The sequence below is a fragment of the Tyto alba genome, unplaced genomic scaffold (assembly GCF_018691265.1).
Source record: "Tyto alba isolate M040663 unplaced genomic scaffold, T.alba_DEE_v4.0 Super-Scaffold_28, whole genome shotgun sequence".
NCBI classification, from domain to species: Eukaryota; Metazoa; Chordata; class Aves; order Strigiformes; family Tytonidae; genus Tyto; species Tyto alba.
The window spans coordinates 10,248,325-10,274,256 of NW_024881302.1; the positions used below are offsets into that span (position 1 = coordinate 10,248,325).

Genomic DNA, 25,932 nt, shown 5'->3' on the forward strand with positions numbered 1-25,932 from the left:
CAGCTGCTTGCTCACTTCTCCTCCCTCCCAGTGGGATGGGGAAGAGAATCAAAAAAAAAAACCAAACCAAAACAAAACAAAAACCTAATGAGTTGAGATAAGAATGGTTTAATAACTAAATGAAATATAATAACTGTAATAAAATATAATAATATTAATAACAATCATTGTAATGAAAAGGAATATAATAAAAAAGAGAAATAAAACCCAAGACAGACAAGTGATGCAGAATGCAATTGCTCACCACCCACTGACCAATGCCCCAGCAGTGATCTGCCCCCCAGCCAACTCCCCCCAGTTTATATACTGAGCATGCATTACGTCCTACGGTATGGAATAGCCCTTTGGCCAGTTGGGACCAGCTGTCCTGGCCATGCTCCCTCCCAGCTCCTTGTGCACCCCCAGCCTCCTCGCTGGTGGGGTGGTAAGAGAATCAGAAAAGGACTTGACTCTGTGTAAGCGCTGTTCAACAGTCACAAAAACATCTCCGTATTATCAATGCTGTTCCCACACTAAATCCAACACACATCCCTGTACCAGCTACTAGGAAGAAAATTAACTCTATCCCAGCCAAAACCAGGACACCAGCTTTGGCCACTGGGAGTCCAAAGGACTCCAGGAAGGCCACTAGTGCCAGAAATTATTTTATTTTTATTTCAGCTGTATGAGTAATTCTATTAAATTCCCACTACTTTTCTTCTGTAAGTTACTCTCTGGTCTAACAGATTTAGGACTATTTTCCTGAGCAGTATGTTAATTATATATCTCAAGTTGTTTCCTAAGACAATTCTCAAACCTTCACCATCACCCTGGTTACTATGAAAAAAAAATACAGTCTCAGACAGCTCTTCTGTAGATGTCTCTATCTCTGGCACTCTGAAATACATTGCTAGTTGAATGGCCTTATTCTGAAAATATACAGTTCACCCCTGGCACCAGAAGGGCATTCTGCCTCTATCAGTTATGTCTGAAATCATAAGTTTATTTGCTGACTCAAGGCAGCAAGGGATTCCTATTGGGCTATTCTAATTATATCATCATAATATCAGCTATTAAATAAATTATGTCTAATGGGGACTGATATAGCAGGTTAACAGGTCAGTGAAGGCAGGGTGATTTTAAGAAACCAGTTATGTATCTCGCAAAGAAAACCTTGTAGAAAGAAGCTATGGAATATGATCAAATTTAGCCCTGTAAGAAATTATTTTTGGAGCAGTGACTTGTCTTTAAAATCAGCAATAGTAAGTCCTATAAATAACCAACATAACATTAGCATGGCTGGCCCCCAAATAATCCCCATACCCTTTTTAATGTTAAATGACAGCCCAGTGAATATGGATTTTATGCTTGAACTGTTTGGTTAAACCCATAAAGGCATCCATTCTCATTCAAGCGAGGGGAAAAAAAAAAACCCTACCCAATTACCCATTGCCCTGTGTCCTTTTATAATGATACAGAAATTTCTCCTAGATAATGGATGAAAAGGTTATCAGCTGAGAGAAACGGTGATTTTTAACAGAAATGGGATTAAAGCAAGATTATTCAACATGTGTGTAGAATAATAAACCCCTATCAAAAGATGACAAGCACTGCGCTCCACTGCAAGCCAATAAGCCTAGATTTGCAAGATAGGTCTCATCAATTGCTCAAAATATTCCAGGGCCACTAGCGAGAAAGGACATTTTAATTTTAAAGACAGTCATCAGGTCTTCCTTGGGATGGCTGCATGCTACGTACCTTGGGAGCAGAGCCTGACAAGCCCAGGGAGCAATGCACCTGCTGAGGCAGGTGTAGCACAGCCTGACAAGCTGCCAGGCTCCGTGCTCTGTCCATAGATAACGCACATCTCCTGGCACACTGCCGCAGGCTAGATGAAAACCCGTCCTGGTGTGCACTCCCCTTCTGCACCACTTGTAGCTAGAACGATTCCTGACTGATCTAAATGATTTGTGACTATGACTTCTAGCTGTGTTTTGAATGGAACAATAAACCTTTGTTTGTAGGGCTTTTATTTTTAAAGAAAAGGGTTGGATAATAGCGAGGAAAGCTACTTATGAAGACAATATGTCATCTCTAATAGCCTTCAGAGGCTTTGTGGAGGAACAATTTTGCAAGCAAAGGGCAGCTGGATTATTGGTTGTTCAGTAATAGATTAATAGGCTTAAAGTATAAAACAAAGCCACCCCTTGCAAAAAAAGTCCCACAAACAAACAAAGCAACTAAACAACAGCGGAAGTTGTTCTAACACTAAAGGACTTACTTGTCATGGGAGCAAAATTCTCAATACCCACCATGGGATGATCCAAAGGCCACTGAAATCAGGCAAAAGCCCCTCTGACTTCAGTGATCTTTGGGACAAGCACAAACATTGCAGTTTTGAACACAGAGAGGGATTGCACTGAATTCACATACCTCAGCAGGAAGCAATGTGTAAGAGTAAAACCTCTTCATCTTTGTTACCAGATCATCTGTAGAAAAAGTAACATACTCCACAAACTTCCTGTTCAGGAGAAACCAGTCTGACCCTCCATCGACCGCGATTCCTTCTGGGATCCGCCGGTCCCCCAGGCGCCACATGTGGGTATCGCATTCCAGGAAAAGCCGATCCAGTCCTTGTTTTCTGATAAATCTGAGGGAATACAAAAACAGTCATTAAAAGTTAAGTTGTATTTTGTTAACATCACTAGCTCTATAAACAAAGAAGCTACTTTCTCAAACAAAAAAGGATAAAAAGGTCACTTGTTCATATCTCTGTTCTACTCACAGAGAGCTTTAATAAATGATTAATCAGTTATACATTCAGTTATAGAGGCAATGATCAACAGATTGTTTTTAAACATCATTTGCACCTTGTGGTGTCATAAGACAGAACTGTGTAAATTACAGAGCTGTATGGCATTAAAATCTGTACTATTCATTAACTCTTAACAAACCACTGCATAAGAACCATAACATGAACAGGAACTAAACACAATCTGTGTGATAATCTTTTGTCTCTAAACAAATGCACACTTTTTGAAAAACAGCAAATCAAAAGGTAAAATGACAAATTTTCTCCGATGTTATTGTTCCATGCATTTTTCTACTGGAGTATAGTTAGTTAGGAAGAGATACAATTGCATTGCTCTTTGTTGTAGAATGAGTATGTTTGCTCCATTTTCAAGTCTATGGGGAACAATGTTTTGTTATTGCTGAACCGTAAGAGAAGCAACTGCAGAACTGTAAAGTTATGGAAATTAATTATTTGAAACCAATATAAGAAGAAAAAAAAGAGTTGGAAGATCAATATATGTTTGAAAACACTTTGAACTGGATGCCTATACATGTTTTGAGACTGTCTGATCTGGGTTTCTATTTATTATTCCATTCTCAGAATTATTTCCCAGAAAGTGAAGCAGAGCAGCGATGAGTTAGCACATACCTTCACAAGGAGGGCCGAGCACTGTTAATAACAGCAAGTTACTGTGCTGAATACATCCCACATGTCCCGGGCAATAATAAATGCTAGCTAACCAGACCATTAGAGTAACTATCATCCACAAGACCACAGATCTCACTGGGTGAAAGAACTACAGGCTGAAAAGAGCTGTAGCACCTACAGTGAGGAGGACACCATAAGACCTGTTTCCTTCTTGAACAACACAGAACTACACTAGGCTTCTTAGAGATGTTTTAAGATTAGGAAGTCAAAAAGACATTTTAGTGGTCCTCAAACACATGCAAACAAAGGAAGGGGAAAAGAAATAAACGTTAAGGAACGACACCAAAGCTTTCTGGACTCCTGCATCTGGAAATGTGAGTGTTAATTCCGTAGGCTAACTCCCTGGTTAAAGTTTTGTTCTATAGCAATCAAAGAACTGAGACACAATTATGAAATGGTGCATATTAATTTTCAAAAGGACCATAAATTACTTCAGGGTCTATCTTACTGATAGCTATGTCTCTTCTCACAGTATGAGAAGAAGAGCTCCTCTGTTAACACAACAGTGCAGAAAATGTGTAGATGAGAGTGGAGAAATTTTTCTTTCCATGAACAAGTTCCTAATTTCATGTTCCATTATGAAGGATAATAGAAAAGTCTTGCAATTTTAATGCAGTGCTCTGGAATGTAATCTTCAAATTCAATATTTATGCAGTTATCTCCAAATCAAATATTAATGTGCCTGAAAGTTTGGTCATTTATTTATTTCCCTCAAAACTAAATGCTCATTTGAATTAATTATTTTAAGAAAATAATAGAATTTTATTGACCATATTTAAATAGGAACGTGAAATTCTCTTCCATGAAATAATTTCTTTCAACAGCTATCTCTACCAATTTATCACAGTTCATTCTCATTTTCAAATAGAAGTTTCTTTGACTGCAATAGAAATCCTCAAACCAATAAAACCACTGACCATCTGAAAAACACTTCTACATACAAACTCCCTCAGTCTGTATTACATGGTAGGGCTTACAGTTAACTATTACCAGAAAGCTCAGTTAGACAATTTCAGCCTTATTGTCTGAAATGGCAACAGAAGAGTATGGCCACACTCAAGATAAGAAGGTCCCAGCAAATCTAGGCTCACAGCTTTATGTTTTCCAAAATAGTTGACAGGCTCCATTTTTTGTATATGTATACAGTTCTATGACTTTTTTGAGCTAAAGTCTTGGTTGAGAAAATCTTGACATATGCGCAATTCTTGGGAGCAGAAGTGTTTTCGCAACAAATGTCAGTCCTAAAATACTATACAACAAGGTTATTAGAAGAAAACAAAATGTACTTTCCAACCATTCACCCTCCATCAAGTCAGCATAGCCAATTTGCCTTTGGAGATCTGCAGAGATGAACATTTTGCTAATGCTTCTTGGAACCTTTCTAGAAACATCATACCAGGTTTTAGATACCGGTAACAACCTAATAGGAAAAAGGCATTTCTCAGAAGGCTCACCCTTACCAGGCCTGCATCACACATAGCCATTGCACCTAAACAGAGTAATACGTTAGCATAGCAAATAATTTCCTTTTATATAGGAAGCACTAATATATACAAGGGGCTTTGAAGACACAACTTTCCATTGGGCAATTGTTTGTTACCCATTTATGTTCCTTGGGAGCCAAGGGGACCAAGTATAATTTAGAGCTGCTAGAAGCTAAATGATCCTGCCTGGGGAGGCAGTTGGTTGCCCTAGCAAGCCTAGGCTGTACTGCTGGCACACAGGGACCTGAACTGCAACCAAAGTGGGTAAGGTGGCTTTTTTTTTTTCCCCCTCTAGACCCTCTTCTAGTTTGACTGATGCTCCTAGCTACTCCGGAAATAGTGATTTTGGCACTCAGGGAGGCAAGAACTTACTCTAAGCATACTGGATATTGCCTGAGTGAAAGGGAAAGGTGCTATTTGTACGCCACATAGGGCTTTTCAAGAAATCAAACCCCCTCACACACTACAAAGAGTTCTTGAAGATTCTTCACTAGCCATCCAACACTGCCTGCAGCAGCCACCTAAGAAAGATAAGATTATGGAGGGCAAAAGCAGTACCCTAATAATTTCTTTCTAGTCTAATGCTGTATTTCATTACTTTCTGGTTATGTTTAATGTAATACCAAAACAGTGCATTTTATGAAGGCATGCTACGCTTCAGAGAGAGGAATGAAACGCAAAAAATGGTGACTTTTCCCTCAAGTCTTTCTCTCGTGGGTTTTACAGGACACCTAGCAGATAACTCCCAAATTAAAGTAGAAAAAAATAGTTTAGTAATAGCATTTCATTAATCTTAGCCAATGTGGAAAATTTAGGTGCTTCTTGTCACCTTGAACTTCAGATAAGACCAGCACACCTCTGACAACTGTAAATGTACTTGCCAGGACAATGACATACAATTACACCAAAGTATGGTTAGCTAAATACAATAGAGATTGCCATCAGATGAAGACACCTGGCCTTTCTCCTGATCTAAGACAAACAACAGGAGGAAAATAGTGATGATAAAAAAAGAGAGTCAACCAGGAGAAAATAAAATTAAAGTAAGATTAGGGTTAAGAAAAAGCAAGCCATTTAACTTTATTTCATAGAACACTCCATCTAAGACATTTTATGGTTACCCTTAATCAATTTTAACTCTTCCTAAAGAGCCTCCAATTTTGAGAAGCCTGGATTACACTTGCAAGGAAGCAGCAAGCATAGCATAATATGAATGCATCTTGCCAGCTGAGCTCAGCGATCAGGCAACCACACGTGTGAAAGGTGCCATTTGCATCCTGACTTTGCGTGGATGCAGCCTCGGGGTTTAAATGGTTCCGGATGGCTATTTTTACACTTCGTTAAAAAACCTACTGCCTGCAGCATGTGGTCTGTCACACTGAGTATAGATAGTTAACTGTCTAGACAGCTCACGAATGCAATCCAGCTTAGGGAACTCCTTTTACTTTGTATTGTATTTAAATATTTATAAATGCATTTCAGATGAGATTCTAGGATTGTGTAATACATAAAGCATTTGTAAGATGTTTAACACATGCTCCTACAACATGAATATAAACACATATCTCAGGTCTTCTTATGGTGTGTTTGAACTATTAATAAATATTGTTGCACAGACATTTCATATAAGGAAGAATACCACATTCAAATATCACACTTTTGGATACTTTTCTACAAGTGACACTGCATACCACAGCAACTCTGAGACACCCTCGCTCCTGAATGCTCACATGTATGTAGTATATAAGACAGAGAGTTTGCTGCTTTCACTTTTCCAAAGTCTACGAATGAATAAAACTTTCTTAAGCATCAGAGGCTATCAGATTGCTGAACAATACTTATCAGTAACTTTGTCACTAAAAGGTTCTTGTCTGGAAATATATTTTTTTTAAGGTGAAAAGATTTCTTCCTAAATGTTTCCTGTTTCTGGCCCTTTGCCTAGAAAACCTCCTATTGACATTTCACTGTTAACCAGGACCAAACCATCATTACTCATTATACAAGAATAAAAACTATGAATGCAAGTTAACAATATATTCGCGAAACAATTCATCGCAAGTCAAAAGTCAGTGTCAAAGCAAGGATCTGCAGAGCTTGAAGCTCCACTAACACCACGTCCATGTTCTCCTTAATGTATGCGGACAAACTCTGCACATTGCTTTGACTCTATCTGCTCCTCTTTTAACTCTCTTTAGACAAAAATTTGAAATAGTCAGCCAATTTTGGTGGGAAAAGTCAAGTAAATATTTTTACAGATGAAAAATACGAAAGGCTCTTGCCAGCAGTGTTTGCACAGACACCTTGGAAACACTTACTGGAGTCAATCAGTCGGGAAGCATAAAACAGTAACTTGCAGTTTAGGTGACCAAGTAGAAAGCACAGAACAGCAATTTGACAATCTTGAGTGTAACATTTGCAACAAGTAATTTGTGAGCAATCTCTAGGCTACAATATATCTCCATAAACCAGTCACTGAATAATTCTTTGTAATAAGCAAGTTCATAAAACCCAAACCTGTACAGAGCAGTTTCATTCCCTGCCTGCTGCAGGCCAGAAATCCTGGCCTCCATTGAGTATGCAATGAATTTTCAGTTGACTGTGATACAACCCTGACTTTGCCCCATTTCCACGAGTATTCTACGAAGGGTTACACAGTATTGTACAAATCTGAAATAATTAACAATTGGCTATTTAAGCACAATGTCTATACTGTACCAGATAAACATCTTTTTTTCTAAAGATAGGATCTTGCAGTATGTTTCCCAAGACCTCTTTTTGTCACATCAAAAGCCTCCAGTGCTGAGCCCCCACTCCCAAAATGGAGTTGAAGCTTGAAGAGAGGAACAACATCAAAAAGAAATAGCATCTACTTAGTCTGTCAGGATGAGGAAGATTTCCTCCTGGTATGACAGGCAGCATGCAGAAAGCACAGAATGCACAATTCCCGCTATTTCAAAAGGTTATGAAAAAACTCTTGGTACAGATAAAAATGATGGAAGAAAAGAGAAGGAGAAATAAAAATTGTAACCTGCTTTCCAATGTATTTAAACTGTGGCATCCTGAATTCAAATGTTATGAAGTCAAAAGCAGAATTCTTCTTATCTTTCTTTAATTCCCTTACTCTGAAGAAAATATTATAAACACAATACCATCCTAACAATACCCTATGCTTTAATGCCAATGCACAATCACCAAGAATATCATAAAGAATTTCTCTCTTGACTGGGTTTGCTATGCAAAAGCCAAACCTGTAAGTAAGCAAGCACACACACTGAAATGCTTTTAGTAGCTTTGCCCGCTGTGCTAAATGCTTGAAAGTTAACAAGGAACATAGAGAAATCTTACTTTTAAATTATGATTAGTGTTTGTCATTCATATCTCTATATGCCCTACAACAGGGGAGGCATCAGACCTAGTGGAACACCAGAGCATGGTGGGTGTGTGAATAGAGGGGCAGCCAACTCCACACCGTGGGCTCACCAGCCGCCCCTCGGTGAGGACAGCATGGACTCCAACCTCAGTGATTGAAGGCAGAGCAGAAAACACAGGTGACACAGTAACAAAAAATAAGCCAGCAATGAGAGATGCAGTTAATGGCATTTGTTCCTGCAATTTCTGTGGGTGTCTAGGAGCTGGGCTGCAAGTCATCATGAGACCAAGCAACTCTACTGGAAGGATTTTCTGACAGTCCATGTTACCACAGTTGTTTCCAATGCATGTTTAAACAGTGTTATGTTCAGTACACAAGTAAATCTGGGGCAGACAACTGTCTGCTGACACAAAAGTTGGACAATATAAGGTTTAGATCTTTTACAGTATAGAAAAACTGGTACAGTATTTTACTGGTTCTTTCAAGTTACAATTCTACCTTGAAATAGCATGATAAATGTGGCCCTTCTCAATCAATGGCATCTTTATGGAAAGCAAGTGTCCATGGCATTTAAGGTATTATACATGAGATGCTGTTGACAGCTAATGAATACACACATTTTATCAAGTCATCATTCCATCCCTATATGGACTTATAGACTTTTCAAGCTTTACAACAGGTGCTTCATTCTCTACATAATTTGATTCTGCTTCTTTCATATGTAATTTTCTCAGTATATCCATTTAATGCTTTAGTCACATCACATCTTTGCATTATGTTCAGAAGAAATTCCTCATAATTCTTTCTTCTCATCCACCTTTTCCAAAGCGTTAACTTCCACTGGTTTAGAAAAATCTTACTTTCCATTTTCTGGAAATCTCTCTTTCAGAGGAAGTCTTAAAAAGCCTTAATGTTTCTCAGTATTTTAATGTTGCAGGTCAGGGAGCAAACTGTTCACCTGTCTCAAAATTAAAAAAAAACCCTCTAAAATTATTTTTAGTTGTAGGAAACATGCAGAGTCTATTTTTTGCAGTAATGACTCTACTAGAAATTTCCTTGTTTTGACAAGTTCTATCCAGTCCCTCATGAGTACAAGGCTCAAGAGGGACTTTCAAAGACTTTCCTGTGGGCTTCTTTCCACCACTTTTCACTTGCGGTATCTTTTGAGAAACACTGGAACAGCTTTGACAAGGACGAAAATATAATGGATTCCTCTCATGATCAGGGAGACCAAAACTCAAATGATTCTGTTTCTTTTTATATAAATAAGCAAAACAGGGAGAAAACTGCAAATGATGGTGTGCAGAGATGTAGCATGAATTCACCACAGAGACTCCATGATATGAAACCTGACATTTTGCCATCTGTTTGTCTCCAGTAAATGTCTTCTCTAGAAGATTTTTTGTCCCTATACCTCCTCTTCTTCCCAACACCCACATGAATGGGCAGTCTCTGACCTGGGAACAATGCTGGGCCTGAGCAGCTGAGCTTGAAGTCATCTCATTTACATGATGCTGCTGCTGGAGCAGCTACAGCACATGCCATTGCTTCTGCCATGGCCAGCAGATTCCAGCTGCTGCAGAGCCCACAGGCCATGCAAAGGGACACCCTGGGTGTCCACCACATCAGCATCTCACTGGGTGTTTCTACTGTGCTTAACATCTCAAAATCTGCATACTAGATGACTGAAGAAAGAAAAGAAAATGGGGATTCAAACTTTCCAAGTGATTGAGGGCAAATGTGAGTCACTTCAGTGCAAATTTTCAAGCTACCAAATCAGGCTATTGACCTGTGGGTAAAAGAGGTCCAACAATATCTGTCCAACTTAAAAGGATGTTCCTTGCCATAATTATTTTATAAAATGTCTCAGGATCTCAGATGAAAGGACATAAATATTACTATTTATACCACTGAAAATGAAGCGCACAACTCAATGTTCTTAGCAAAAAGATTTCTTATTATTTTACTGGTACCTCAATTTTCACCTCCTTCATAATTCCAACCCCATCCCATAAATTATGGCTACTTCAAGCCTTCTCACTTATTGCACTTTCCTGAACTGGTGGATGACCTTACTTCTATACTCTATCAAGACCAAAAAACATCCTGCTTTGTCCCATGTCAAGACATATGGCTGTTTTTCCTGCATCTTCCTATCATCTTCAAACTATTTTTGTTGTTCTTTGCATTGACAACTTTGCATTGTTTTCCAAAACCAAGCAGATATAAAAGCCCTACAAGGAGGCAAATTGTCAAGCCAAAGCAGTAAAGGTTTTATGGCTCTCCTAATGCTTAGCAGAAAGCAATAAGCTGCAATGCCTAAAATTTTTAAGTGCAGTCTCTTTGCATAGAAGATGCATGTTGCTATTTCAGTCGCTACAGCTCACATGCAACTGTTGGGCTGAACTACTTACAAACAAAAAATAGATCTTCTTAGCCCATGTGCTTCAGAATACTGCAGTGTTTAAAAAAAAAAAAAATAGAAAAAAAGTATGGCCGAGGGAAATTTGAGCCAAATGAGCGACCAAATATTTCACATGAGCAGCAAGGTAAGCGTTGCTGGGAGCTAAGTGGCTAAAGTATTCCAACAGCAGAGATAATATATATTTTTTTTTCCATGTATTTGGGTAATTCATCATGGCAATACACAAAAGCATTTACTGTGTGATCCATTTTCTAACCTATCACCAAACCACCATCAACCCAGTGTACAGAATGCCAACGAACAGCATGTGACACAGTGGAAAAAAAACATGTCTGAAAAGGTGATGAAACATATATGCATCAGCAGAACTGGGCTGAAAGAGGTGGAGATTTTGGCTTTGGGAGTTAATGCCTCTCCAGTCTCTAAGAACTGGCATGGGCTTGCGATGCTCCTTACTAAAAGCTGTACAGTTCATCAACACCTCTAAAAGGATCTGGAACCCAGGAGCCAGAAAGGGGACAACACAGCTGCAAAGAATAGCATTAATGAGGAGAAAAAAACAGCACAAGGAAAGAAGTCAGATATTTAACAAACTTTTAATGGTCTTTTCTTCAGCTGTTTGTATTCTGCCTATGAGCTCCAGATTCCTTTAAGATGTAACTGCATCCAGTCTTCACAGCGTGTTTACACTGTTTCTCAAATGACTGCTGTGGCAAGGTTTCTATAAAAAAAAAAAAAAAAACCAAAACACAAACAAAAACCCCTTTTTCCTGCCTGTCGTTGAAGATGTCACATTTGACTGTCTTTATATTTTATAATAAGCCAGCCAGGTGCTGCTCCTGCCAAAAAAACAGATCTTCCGGGTGTTCCAAATTGTAATAACTTATACAGCTAGCGGGTTATTCTTTTGCTTTTAATAGTCTAAGACACTGAAAAGAGGAGAAAATGTAAGTGTTGCCCACTAAGTACTATGTAACAACTCCAGCCACTGTATGCAATTTCATTTCATACATCCAGCTCTCTAAGGAAATAATGCTTCTCCAGCTGAGTTAAGGAGCCACTTTCACGGCCATTCCCTCTTCTGAAGCCACTAAAGGAAAAATCAGAGCGATGCACTTTTTAATGACTTTGGCATAACTAAAAGAAAACTTCACTCTATAAAAGGAAGCCTGGTTTCTCTCCTTATTTGGCAGTAAAACATGTACTGATTGTGAACATGGCTTGCATACAAAGTACATTGTGATTGAGCTGTATAAGCATTTCAGTTTTAAGATGGCACTTCTAATCTTTCTCTCTCCGTTGCATGATCCAAAGGCTATGATGACTTAAAATGCAGTTTCCAGTTGTTTACAAAGCAAACTTAAGACAGTCAAAAAGCTTATTGTTCAGGAGCCATTATTCATCCACAAATTAAAATGAAGAGTAGCAGCAAGGGTTATACATTGATTTCAGTGCTATTTACATGCTGAGCTCCTGTATTATTAGTTCACAGGTTTGAGAAAAATAACCTTGAAACTGCAAAATTTTTATTGTATGTGGGGCAGCAGTCAGTCTAGTCTAGTGTACTCTCCCGTCTCATGGCTTCAACTAGCCTTTTTAAATAAAAAATCCTGTTCCAGTCTGTTTTAAGATAAGATGTCCGAAGGGAGTTTTATCCTACCGCCCAATAACTTGGAGACTGGCCTGTGTGCTAAATCCTTTCCAAAAGCTGTCTTTTTATTTTAAAATTTTTGTTGCCAAACCTTGAAGCTATTGCTTCTCTTTTAGACCTTACTAAGCTCTTGGCCATACCATTCCCGCCACAGGATACTTCTTTTCCACAGGGCTGTGACAAGTCAAAGCAAATGGCAAAATTTAAAAAGTAACGGGAAAAATTAATAGAAAAAAATAATCATCCCTTACTGTTAAATGAGCAAGTCACCAAGTTTGGCTGTGGAAATTCCCCAAGTAAAGGTCACAGGAGGCTAGGAGAATATTGTAAGGAAGCACCAGTAGCCGCCTCTTCTTCTGTTCCTCTGGGGACAGCGGCTGCAGGCAGTAGGACACAGGGCAACAGCCTAGATGGGCCTTCAGTCTCGTCTCACCTGCCTGTGCTTATACAAGGTATTTCAGACCAGAGGATTTCATCATTCTAACTGGAGGGATAAACCTCACTGGCATGACCACAGCTTACACATCTTGGGCATAAAATGAAAGTCAATTGGAAATTGTGTGTCAAATGGGCAGAGTAAACAGTACATTTACCAGTTTAGACAAGACTGAGTTACTGAAACACTAAGACTGAAAGATCAGGCTAGAGATCTTCACATTAGATACAATTTCTCTCTCAACAGGTGGATGTAGAGCAATACAGAGGGCTAACTGCTTTTTGATTAGCTTTTGACACCAATGAAATGAATTTTTACCAAATGCCAATATTACTCAGAGGCTTCCGCAGCTGCTGGCTTGAGTCCTGTCTCTACAGTTATCCTGGCTATGCAGGAAGAGGGGAGCCACTCTATCTCCTGATAGAAATTTTGGAGAGCTGCCAAGGGGCAACGTGAAAGGATCCATTCATCCAGCGGTCAGTGGTGGGAGCGCTTACAGGACTCAGGGACTACACAACCACAGTAGAGAGGGATGGCAAATCTGCACTTGTGTCCCACATTATGTTCCTTGATGCACAGAGTATTTATGGTAGAAATTCAGAAGAAAAAATAAAGCATGGCAACATGTAATAGGCTAAAAGGTATTTAGTTGTTTATACAGTCAAAGGGAACCACTGAACTAATAAACAGGTTGTTATTCCTGTGAGGGGAGGACAAGCAGCATATTAGCTCATTTTATTATTAAACACACTAATCTGATATTAATTTAATTGATCCAAATTGTTCTTACCCAGCTGAGCTTAGCTTGTTCAAATCAGCTTGACGCAGGCATGTTATAATTCATTAGTTATTTTCCTTAGCCAGTTCAGGGAATTTGAGAAGAATCAGGTGCACCGGAGAAGCAAAAAGGCGTAAGAGACTGACTGCTTTTCCCTGGCCATTTCTCTTCCCTTTTCTACGTTAATTCTGCTGTCGATCACTATTGCCAGCTAGAGCTGAGCCTGCCAATCACTCTGACACTCTGCATTTCCCAAACCAGAGATTCTTGTGTGCAAACTGTTGACTCAGTTTTAAATATTATTCCTCATAGTACTATTTTTTACTACATGCTATAGAATTCTTGTATGCACAAGACGAATGCTCGTGAGGACTTCATTTAAACAGGAACATGACAGAATTGATAAATCTAGTGGCAAGGGCAGCCAAGAAGTAAGAGAGTAGAAGAGATCTGTGCATTATTCTACCCACCCACTGCACTGAACGTGTGACTTAGTGTGTCACACTGTCTTAACCCAGCCTTACAGTATGCTTGACATTTTACAGAATAAAGAGATGACCTGGTGACCCAAGCAGAATAAAGTAATATTTTTAGGTGCAAAGCCACTGGGACTCAGCATATGGAGCTGCTGGAACTGCTGCAAGATGGTTGTTATGGTAGAAAACTATCAAAGCAGAAGAAAAGCAAAACTATCAAGAGGAAAATAGGACCACTGCAATCAGATGGAAAAGACCTTCCACCTGCAGAGGTTATTGAAAACTTTGGAAACACGGTGTTTGGTCACTACTGCTCCCTCAAACCACAAAGCTGTAAGTATTACTTGTGCATTGTGGGAAACACAGCACATTCTTTTCTCTCTGAGACCTGGACAGGGTAGATGAAGAAGGACACCGATCCAAGGACTTCAAAACTGTAGTGGATCATGATAACTCTCCCGCCACCATCCTCACCCTTGCCACCATGTGTGGGCTGGTAGAGGCTCCCACACCTCGCAGAGATGTTCTCCTTGCACAAGGCTTTGCTGCAGACCCCAGCTAGTGTCGGTCTTGGTCACCAGTGTGGCTGGGACCAACTGAAGCAGGGAAGTGCTGTTGTGCTGGGCAATTACTGCTTGTTCCTGAAAGATAGATCTGTGTCAAGCCCCAAGGAGGGAGCAAGCATCACTCTGCTTAATGTCTCCCTCCCCACAAAAGCATCTTTTCAAACCAACTCTGGGGAGAAGCCATTCTGGACCAACAAACAATTGCCCTCAGGAGAAGGTTTCCTCCTCCTTTGCTTCTCTTTCCTGGACTGGGGATTTCTTCACTCAGATAATGCTGGAAAACCATCACTATGCAAAACCTCTTAATGCCACGGTTAAAATAAGCTGAGGAAAAGGCCAGCTTACCTTGCATTGTCCCTCCCATGTGATTTCAAGAAGTTCATATCACGGTATCTGGACAGGAATGCTACTAACTGGTCATTTGTCCTGCAAGAGAAAGAACGAAAGATGCACAAATTACACTGCAAAAACTACTTTATGTACTTATTGCTGTCATTTGGGGACCATCCACAGACTCTTTGAAGGAGACAGTTGCTGATAAAACTTACATCCTGCTGCTAAACTTCACTGACTCCTTCTACTCAGGAAAGTGTACTTGGAAAGAAGCACAGATTTTTTACATCTTAATGGATTTCCTATCAATTCTTGGCAGATGTTTTAAGCATTGTAAGAGTGTATGTATTAAGTAATACTGCTCAGCACTTTTTAAGTATGAAAATCCAGCTGTGAGATGACTGCACTGATAGTCCCATTTTACACGCTCTGCTAGATCTTTCCTAGGGAATTTGGGTAAATATCTCTTGTCATTTTATTTGTTTTACCCTTGTAATAGAGAAGAGGCCAATGTTGGAATGCATAAATCAAGAGAATTTGGATGTCAAAATGCCAATATAATTAATAGGAAAAAAGGAATTTAGAAGGTTAATTCCAATTAGTATAACTGGCAATCTGACACCAGTATTTTCAAAATTTCATCTGACATGTCCAAGAATGTATTTATGCTTGACAGCTTTTGTGATCTGTTATTTCTTTAACAATGGAGCAAAAATATTCTCTATTTATCTAGGTCAGCATATTTAGGAAAAATGAATAAATCATATTAAAAAGATCTTCATCTCCTGAGTTGCATTCAAAACCACAGCATTATAGATACAACACCATTTAAGCAATGGTCTGTAATGGAGCTAATGGCAGAGAAACTAAAGATACAACAGCTGTCAATAGTACTGTACCTTGAAAGCATTTCATTATTATAAGCCACAGAAAACCAAGTTAAACCAGAGTTCTGTATGAAATGCATATAACCCCCAGGGTCAGGCTGCAAAAACTTGGATATGTTATCAGTCTAGTAAACTATCTTCATAATCGCATTGATTTTATCTGGACCAAGTGAAGTATCTCCCTATGAGTCAGCCTGACTGACCAGGCTGTAGGAGTCTGAGACCCTCCTCTCATGCTCACTCATTTAAGTTGTAATACCTCCCAGGGTCAGACTCTGCATCTCAATTTGGCAACCTCAGAAAACTGCTTTCTGTATAGTAAGCTGTGCAGATTTTCACATTTGCTGCTCCAGTGATTCTCCATCTTACTGGGATGAATAGGCATTTAGTGAATTTACTTAGCAATGCTTCCACATGAAATGGTTTCAATGGCTAACATCTTCGAGTGAGTTTCTAGGCAAAAGCTGGCATGCAAAGATGATCTTTAGAAATATAACCAAGTTTGGAAGTGCCTGAGCTTTAATTTCCTTACAGGATAAAAATCAAATCACCCGAAGTAACAATCCACACCACTCAATAAAACATCATAATTTCTAGATTGCTCATCAACCTGTATTTCACTATTCAGCAGTGCTCTATCAAGTGTATTTGGACTCAGGGCTGCTGTACAGTCTTTTTAATGCTTTTCACTTTTTAGATTATGCTTATAAATGCCCACATGATGTTTAGTGCTCAAAATAATAATTGACATTCTCCCGCTTCTTGAAAACGTTGGTGGCATCTTGGTCCTACTTTTAAAATTTATTAAAAAAAAAAAAACAACAAAAACAAAACAAAAAAAAAAAAACAAAAAAAAAAAAAAAAGAAAAAACTTATACAGAGTCTTACACTTTGTCAGCTGAGTATGCTTCTTTTCATGTGTTGACAACATGGAAATAAAACATCACATTTTCATTTGGTATAACTTTCTAGTTATTTGACATTTAGATTTATGCGGTCAACCAATTCTGTGCTCAGCATGGGAGCACACTGAATATCTATTAATCTTCCATTCAAACTGCTTCTTCTGGCCCTGATATCATGAGGATGCTGCAGATCACCTGTGAATTATTCCACCACATGACATTAAAAAGAAAATCAAAGGTATTGAACATGCCATAGACGCTAATGCAGTTGCTAAAATCCTCCTCACCTTTCAGAAAACTTTGCCTTCAGGGGTATATTTCCTAAATGCCTCTAACACAGACTACTGCCACATTTCTTCATGTACAGCGGCAGCAGGGTCTCTACACCATCGCACTGCCTCTGGCACCAGTTATTTACAATGCCTCTGGCACTCCTTCTGAGAAACACGGGCCAATTTTTTCTCTAAGTAAGGCAATGGAAAGCTGAGATTTTCCGCTGAAGACATCACTGGGAGCAACATCAACTCCACACTGTCAAATTAAATTCTAACATAGCTCCACCAATTTCAGGGATAATTTACTAAGCATAAATTTGGCACAAAATCTTTTACTAACCATCATGGTATAACAGAAAGTAACAAATGCAACATATTTCTAGTATTTCCTTCTTAATAAGGAAATAAAAAAGTCATGGAGATAGGGATAGTAGTTCATCCTACTGATTAAAACACACGAATATACATATTACATTCCTATCAGTTTCCCTAGTGTGTAACACAGAACAAACACAAATCAAGGAAAAGTCTTTTCCACAGTTGTGTGAGGATGGAGCTGATGGATGCATCCACACAGCTCCTACTTCTATTTACTTTTGTTATTAAACTCACTCAAAGGGTGAGGGACCAGGGAGAAGGATTAGTCAGCTGGTTACCTGTGCCATTAGGAGGGAGGGAGGATGGTGCAAGAGTTGAGGCTGAGAGACAATGTGTAGTCTTCAGGTGTGCAGCATGCAGAAAGAAATGGGAAATTAAACCTCCAGTGAACTCACAGTGTGGAGAAAGCTCCTGCATGTGGGAGGGCTTCCCTAAGAAGGTGACAAATGAAGACTGATGAGGAAACAAAGTGTTTTTGACTTCATTGATGTATATTCGGTGTTAGCAAGGGAAGGTCTGCTTAACAGAGGGTCCATCTCCACCAGAACTTTACTGAGGTCACCTCGATAAGGTCCTGCTGCTCCCCTCCTGCAGCAAGAGTGGACGGAGGTGGCAGGGGCAGCGCACTGTGCCTGCCTGCTGAGATGCCACACAGCAAAACTCAGTCAAGCTTCCCATGGGGTCAGGCTCAGAGGATGGCAGTGCTCAGGCAGGCAGGCAGGGGGGCTCTGGAGGCTGCAAAAGCAGCTCCAGGGCTGCTGGTGACTCAACCCTTGGCATTGCTCAACCTGGGGACGTGGCTGAGCCCCAGCCTAGGGATTAAGGTCAAGATTAGAGTTAGAGGTCTAAGGAAGAGAAAGGTGGGTCCTGTAGCAAGAAGGGAACTCATAAGATACTGCCAAAGCAAAGCAAGATCTGCTCTCAGTGTTCTCTCATGAACAGCCCCTGGCCTAGGACTGAGGTGTCCTGGGGCATGAGCAGGCTAACCAGGCACTCAGCTATTACTGTAATGCTGAGCATTGCAGTAATTTCGGAATATGGCATATACACTGGGAACTGAAATGCAAAACTGGAAAGAGAAACACTGACTTTGTGTTTGCATTGTCTGAACATGCTGGCAGGTCTGCCCAGGAAGTGGTACAAGTGTGTCCCTGTGAAGAATCACAGTCAAACAGTGCTGGGCTTGCTGGTTTTAAGCAAACCCTCTAAGTCCTGGTGACTAATCCAAGCAAAGAGCAGCGATCCCCTTAGTTTACAGCTGTGAAAATAGATTAAGAAAGTCTTTAGAGAATCTGAGAAAAGGAAAACAAGCAATTGTTACTTTTGGAAGACAGTGAAGGCCAATATAAATGTCCTTGCTTCAGCGAGGTACTTTTAATGCATGGGCAATCTGAAGGATGTAAGGAATAGCAGCCACTTCAATGGGACTATTCATATGTCAAAATTTACACAATTGTATAACAATTTGGCCAAGTTAGATCAAAAGTTCAGAAACTTTTTGCAGCACACAGGTACAGAAACGAGACAGTTTCATTCTGTGTAAGAATCAGATGAAGGAAAGAGCAACTGCTCTGTTGGGATTCTGGTCTTGCTGCCGTTTTGGTACTGTATGGGCTGCCCCCTGCATGGCGAGAGCCCGGTGCCCCGCTCCAGGGGGGTATTTCAGACATGCTGGTGTTGGTCCGCCTGTCCAGTGTAGACCCTGGGGTTCTCCCCCACAGCCTGGACTGGGAACCAGGGGTGTGCCCTGGCACAGAGCAGTCTGTGGCTCTGCAAACACACAAGACCCTGCTGATTAAAACAGGCAGCAGTGACAGTAAAAAAAACTTTCTGGGGACCACAGATGGCTGCAACCCAAAAAGCCACCGACTTAACTGAAACCCAGGCCAAACTCCAGAGCCCACCCACAACGATACTGCAGCAGAGGCAGCGCTGCCAAAAATCTCTTTTGGTTTCTTTTCTGCTTCAGCAGATGAGGTCACAGGTAGGAAGGTTTAGTTTGCCGTGAGGTCTTCAAAAAATGTCCTCATTTCAGATAAATCCCCGGACTAGGTTTATAAACTATTTCCTTTATCAAGGACTAGACAGGGCAATCTTGTTTTTAAACTTCATGAACAGTGCTAGGGACTGCAATGCATCTGCATACAAAATATAGATTATCTCTCTGTCTCCTACTCACTTAATTTCTGATTTATCAGGAAGGTAAGGCTAAATAAATGTTTTTAGATGTTACACATATATACAGTGTTTCTGCTTGGAAAGTAGCTCATACTGGAGAATTCTTCTTTTACTGGATCAAGTTTTGAGATAAAAATCTAATGAAATCCATGGAAATCTCTACTATGGTCTCACTGGGCTTTAGACTTCTACAGGCAACGTCATTCTCTTCAGCCCTACTTCATTAGCAGTGCCCGGGAAGGGATGGCTTTTACTGCACTGGCTCTTGCCAGGTTGTTCTCAGCACTTCATTCACCAGGATTGCCCCGCATTGTCCCAACTTAAAAGTCTGTCATGAACTTACCCTGAATTATATTCACAAGCATGGGCTAGGGACAGCTGCTAAACTGAACCCAGACTAATTTCAATTTTTAATCATTATTTTCTGGCATTATTTTATTTTCTTCTCTTTTCCTGTATGCCTGCTCTTACATGTAAGCATCAGCACTGAGAAGTGGATTCTGGTACCCCTTTGAACCAGCTGTAATCACTTTAATCACAAATGTGGCTACTTGTAAATGACAGTGTTGGAATACTAAAAGCTAGAGCAAGAGAATTAAATGTGGCTTTAAAATTATTTAAAGCAAACCTGCTCAGTCCTCAGTTCTCCAGAAGCAAAGGGCAAAGCCCGCTAGAAGCAACAGTATCTTGGCCCGTTATCAGTTTCTCTCCCCAAGCACTAATTTAATTTGAATGTGTCACTGCTTTTGTCACTGTTGTAATTTTAATGCGTGGAAGAGTTTTTTACTTAGGCATGTTCTCATTTGACAGGTAAAAAAAATATTAAAACCTTTTTTATTGCTACATACATGGGACAAAAGGAACTTTTCATTACTCTGCCTACTGATACACTCCCAGCAAAAGAAATGTAAGTGTGCATATGTTGTGACAATTCCCACTGCTGGTCGCAGTAATTGCTATGTTAACCATGTGACATTACTGAGACAAGAGGCAACAGCAGGACTGGAGCTTCTACAAGCCGTCCAACTATTCCTCAGCAAACCATCCCACCACAGTTAGGCAAGTGCGTAATAGTTGTTAGCTGCAGTGACCAGCAATCAGCAAACCTGGGAGTCCCTGCAACTGAGCACCCACCGGCTCCAACCGTGTTGAGGACAATGCTTCTGCAGACACTGTTCTGAGATTTTTTTTATATTTACCATATTTTGCAGATAAAGGCTGTATTCCTAGAAGAACAATACTGAAGAGCTGAACTGAAACAGCTGCACTAAAGTGACCGTGACAATGCTGTGCTGTGACACCAGTACCTGGCGTCTGAGGGCAGCTCCTGAATTCAGGCAGCAAGGTCTCACCAGACACCGATACGCACACCTCCACGCTGGGCCGTACGCTTGCTTTCGATGTTCAAACAGAACAACATATCCACTTGTGAGGAGACGGCACACTGACAATGGGTACAATTATTAATCAAGATTAATTTATCATGATCTAAAGGCAAGCCTGCTAGCCACTGCACAAGACCCTACAGCTGTAACAAAGAGGGATGTGAGCACAGGGAGGGGGTTAGCCCTTGCTGTGGTAAACAGTGGTGTCAGCAAACACATGGTAGTCCTGCTGTGGTGTAGGGTGCTGGAGAGGTAGGCGAGTATCACAAAAGCAGCTGAACAGACAAAAAAAACCCAGAATAACAAACATAAAGGGGAAAGCGTTTGGGAGAGTAGGGCAAGGAGGCTAATGTAGTTTGAAGCAGCAATGAAGAGCCTCTGAAGCAAAGATGATGAAGACAGAGTCAGCAGAGGTAAGTCAAAACCGTTTCAAGTTCTCTCAGTGCTCAAAGCTTTGTTATTTCCACCCGTACCCGCCTGACTTCTCTCTACAGTTTCCTTTCCCAGGATCACTGTGACTGTGCAAAGGCACAGCCCTACAGAGCCCAGATGTACAACAACCCCAGCAGCTCTTTGCCAAGAAACTATTTCTAGAAGGTCCCTAGAGAAGGAAAAGACTTCAGAGAAGAAAACTGGAATTATGGGGCAAACTCATCTACTCAGAGTTAAGCATGATATTACTCCATGATTAAACCCGCAGATGTGCACACAAGAGCCTGGAAGTGGAAGAGCTGAGTGCCTTCGATTTTGCTACCTTCTTTTCAATAAATTCTAATAATTATGATTAAGCTCATTGATTTCAATACATGTTTAATTTAATCTTACTTAACACATTATTGTAAAGTATTAGGATACGCCTATGCTGCCAAGACCCCTGTGGCAGCAGCAGAGTTCCTTGACTATTCCTTGCCTGGGGCTATGCCGCCCTGCTGCCCGCTCCCCCTTATGCAGGGAGTGCAGGGGTTCAGACGGGCTCACCAGCTCCTGCAGCTGCCTGCAGCCCTGCATCCCCGCCATGCACAGAGGAAGAAGAGCCATGCAGGAGACGGGGAAGAATTACTGCAAATTCCCACCTAGATCTGTATAGCATCCAGTGCACTCTGGGGGCTTTGCTCCCGCATCTGCTGGGGACATGGCAGCACTTGGCAGTGAAGTTGGGTGGGATCTTCCTACTCCAGTAAGGAATCTTCTGAACCCAATTCGTACTGGCCCCTCCACCATACCAGCTAGCACACGTGTGGGTGTGTATGTGCTGCATGCATGGGTAGCCAAACAAAACGATACATCAATGGAATGATTCAGCAGAAAAAAGCAAAAATCTGCAAGACCTCTTCCTAAAGGAAATGCTTATAGCAAGATGATCAACCACACAAATGCAGCACAACAGTACAGGAAAAAACCCTCTCATTGCAGGGTTCAGCTTTCAGACCCTGGATATGCAGTATGACCCTCTCACTGATGCTCCCAACTCCTCCTCTCTCCCCAAAGGCAATTTAGTGCAAGGGGAGGCTCAGAGAAGCCTGACCCTGGCTGCAGCAAGAAAAAAAGACTCTGACATCTAAAAATGCAAAGAAAGGGGAAGGCTATATTTAGCCCTTGCTATCTATCACAGAACAAATATTAGCATGGCAGGCATTTCTCAGAGAAGCCAATTCCCATAACAGCAGTCATTCGTAAAACGTACCATAAAAATGAGAATGACAGATACAATTTCAGAGGCCAACTGCATGTGGAAGGCTCTAGGTGACTGTTAACTCCTTTGCTTTTACAACGGTGTTGTCTTAAATGGGTTGTTTTGTCTTTCAAGTCAGGTTTAACAGAGAAACAAGATAATGGAAGAAAACTATTTCCTTAGCAGCTCAGCTTGCTCAAGTACTTGAGAGATTATAGAGTTCTGCTCCAGCAACAGTGCTGCCATCTGGGCTGGGAAGTCACACCCGTGCATTTCAAAGCATTAGCTTTCTGCATTTTGATGCTCCAGGCACTGATCAGTCATCATATGGGATGCAGCTACTCTCAGTGCAGCTCTGCCAGTGTTGTATGACTCTCAAGACATTTTATTAGCAATACAATCATCTTTGCTGTACTTTCAATTACGGCTTCCCATTCAACCATTGTCTGTTTCCTATGGAAAAGAAAAGAACTAACATAGTCACAAAAGAGTGGAAGTCTTCTTTAAATGTCACACTGCCGAATAAACCTCTTCCTAGTGAGAGAACATAAATGCTTGGGCACAAAGGAGATCTGCTGAGAGAAAGAATATACTCCATCGTCTGCTTCCTGAGCCACTCCATTACTTATTTTCTATAAATTCAAGGCTTCAGATAGCATTCATAAAATAAATAAATAAGCCACTGCTGACAAGCAGCAGCACATGCATAAATGAAAATCCTAAAGAGACCATATAAGAGAATTTCACCAAGGATTAATGAACAAATGTGATTAAAACTATCTACAGCTCTGGACTGCAGCCAAAATGCTGCCAGCAGTGTTTGATATGTAAATGCTTAAAACATTTGCTATGTGCACAGCCGTTGATGTAAAGCCTCTATAGAGAGTTTCTTCATCTAATTAGAGATACTGGTTTAGCAAACTTTGAGTTTATAAAAACCCTCAACGTCTCATTATTCTTTTAAAATAGAATATTCAATTGTTTGGAACGTTTTCCAGCTATATCCCATGAAACCCTGAAAAGCCTTTGGCTAATGAAAAACTCCAGCCCTGTATCAGCTAATAAGCCCTACAGCTTTTATGATAATAAAATACTCACCACATGCACTCGTTAAAACTTTTAAACTTGTTGCTTTTGACTTTCTTTAGCTATTTGCTAGGCATAAAGTAATCTGTTCAATTTCCAATTATTTTATAGTGCAATTTCAGCACAAGCATTTCAATTACCCAGCATCTTATCAAGCATGCCATACTATAGCACAGTCACTGTGTCTCTGAGCCAGTAAAGCACTTAACAGCATGTACTGAACTGTAGCACACTTGCAGCTCTTCTGAAATGATGTGACTTTCACACTTTATTCTCATAAATTACTTTATGGGTAAGGGTCTACATGTCCAGGTGTCAGGAAGCAGCATGTGCAATGATTACACACAAGATTAAGAGCTGAGAGCTGTCCTTTAACTAAACTTAGATCTCTTAGGTGCACAAGTACACTTTTTAAGGAGATTTTTCCAGGGAGGCCAATCCAGTTGTACCCCACCTCTAGCACAGATAGATCCCAAACTATCAGTGCATTGCATGATGTAACTCATTGATGTTTACAAAACATTTTTTAAAAATCCCCTCAGTCCCGGGAGTACCTCTGAACTGATCTTAGGAAGCAATTTTTCTGTGACAATGACAACTTCTGAGCATCCCTACTGCTGAGATAAAAAGTAAAGAAGTAAGAAAAAGACTATCCGGTAATACTGTGGCATATGCAGATCTTTTTTTTCTTGATTTTAAAGCAACCTATGCATTTTACAGTAAAATTACGAAATGCATTATTTAGTTTTTCTTTCATAAATCTGATTTTATGTCATCACTAAGCCCAGATTATACGTATGCTTATCAACAATGAATGCACTGTAAAAACACTTGAATAACAAAAGCTTCCGAAGCTCCTTCCAAATGTGCAACTGCACAGAACCTGGTATACATGAAAATAATCAAAGAAAATCAGCCACATGTAGGACAAATTATTCCCTAAATAACCTGGTGTTGATGCATTCAATTCAGAGGCATTTTGCTAGAAAGGAAGGAAACGTTTCACTCTGATTTGTTAAATAATTTTCTATTTATTTCTCTATTTAAGTTTATGAATGATCAGCACATCACCACTAGCATCTTTTTTTTTTCCCCCATCTTGCTAGCACAGAGCTTGAGTGCTTGACAGATAGCCCTTGCTAAAAAGGCCTATAATTGCATATTTCCGACAAATATTTTTAAGTAAAGGCAGAGACTTGTGTCTAACTTCGATAAGGGCTAGAACACTTGTTAAAGGTATATATTGGAATAAAGTAAAATTCTTTTCCCACTACATTCAAAAGAGATGTCAGTTTAGTTGAACTATATGTATGGAAGAAAGCTCAGTTTTATCAGTGCTGGCAAAAACTGTTTATCAAGTTTTGCTGGCATTCCCATTATTCACATCTGAAAATTAAAATAATGCAGATTGGTGAAGAGAAAATACAGCAATGTGGGGTTTAGACACTTCAAATTATAGCCTGATCCAAAACCTTTAGTTTTTTTGGATAAGTAACCCAAAGTTTTGATGCTTACTCAGCATTATCTCAGCTCCAAACATGAGTTGGCTCTCCTAAACTAAGGTGCCAATCTTGAGTAAGCAGATTTCCTTTAAGCATTGGTGCATTTCATGTTCACAAGCAGAAGATTCTGTTCATGGACATTAAAAAAAAAAAAAAATAATTTGTGAAAGCTATTTAAGAGAGAGCTGACACGTCTGCCTGGAGTACAAGCAATTTGTCTAGTCCTATTTTAGTCTGTTTATCTTGGCTCTAGCACATTTATAGTTTGTTTCCAGCCTTTTCTTGGCTTTTAATCCCACCAACACAAATACGCGAATTAAAAAAAAAAGCTTAACATACAAACTTCTGTTTTAATTTTTGTTCTCTGATAGAGTCAATGGTTAAATATTATCACCCCTGCTGTGGTTAACAGGCATGTAAGGGATAAGCCATATGTGTGTTTTGGGTCTCCCCAGCCTTTGCAGACAGGATGCAACATCCTCCTTGCAGCAGAGTGGAGGTGTCTGACTCTGGTTCGAGTTGAGGCCCATGGAGGGGCAGAGCTGCTGCTCCTGAGCCTGGCCAGGATCCTCAGCAGTAACACTAGAGCTCAGCTCAACTCTGCTCTCCCCTGCACAGCATAATCAATCACCGTTCTTGTCCATAATTACTCTCCATGCCACAT

At 40.2% G+C, this 25,932-nt stretch overlaps 1 protein-coding gene across 3 annotated transcripts in view; it reads right to left on the reverse strand.

The window, feature by feature from the left end:
• The window catches only part of XYLT1 (xylosyltransferase 1), a 207,004-nt gene that overhangs the window by 28,897 nt on the left and 152,175 nt on the right, over positions 1-25,932 (reverse strand). For all 3 annotated transcript variants that reach the window (XM_042798416.1, XM_042798417.1, XM_042798415.1), the window contains 2 exons: positions 15,013-15,093; positions 2,413-2,629 (listed from right to left, as the gene is read on the reverse strand). In XM_042798416.1, coding sequence (XP_042654350.1) covers positions 2,413-2,629; positions 15,013-15,093 — 298 coding nt within the window. The remainder of the gene's footprint in view (positions 1-2,412; positions 2,630-15,012; positions 15,094-25,932) is intronic.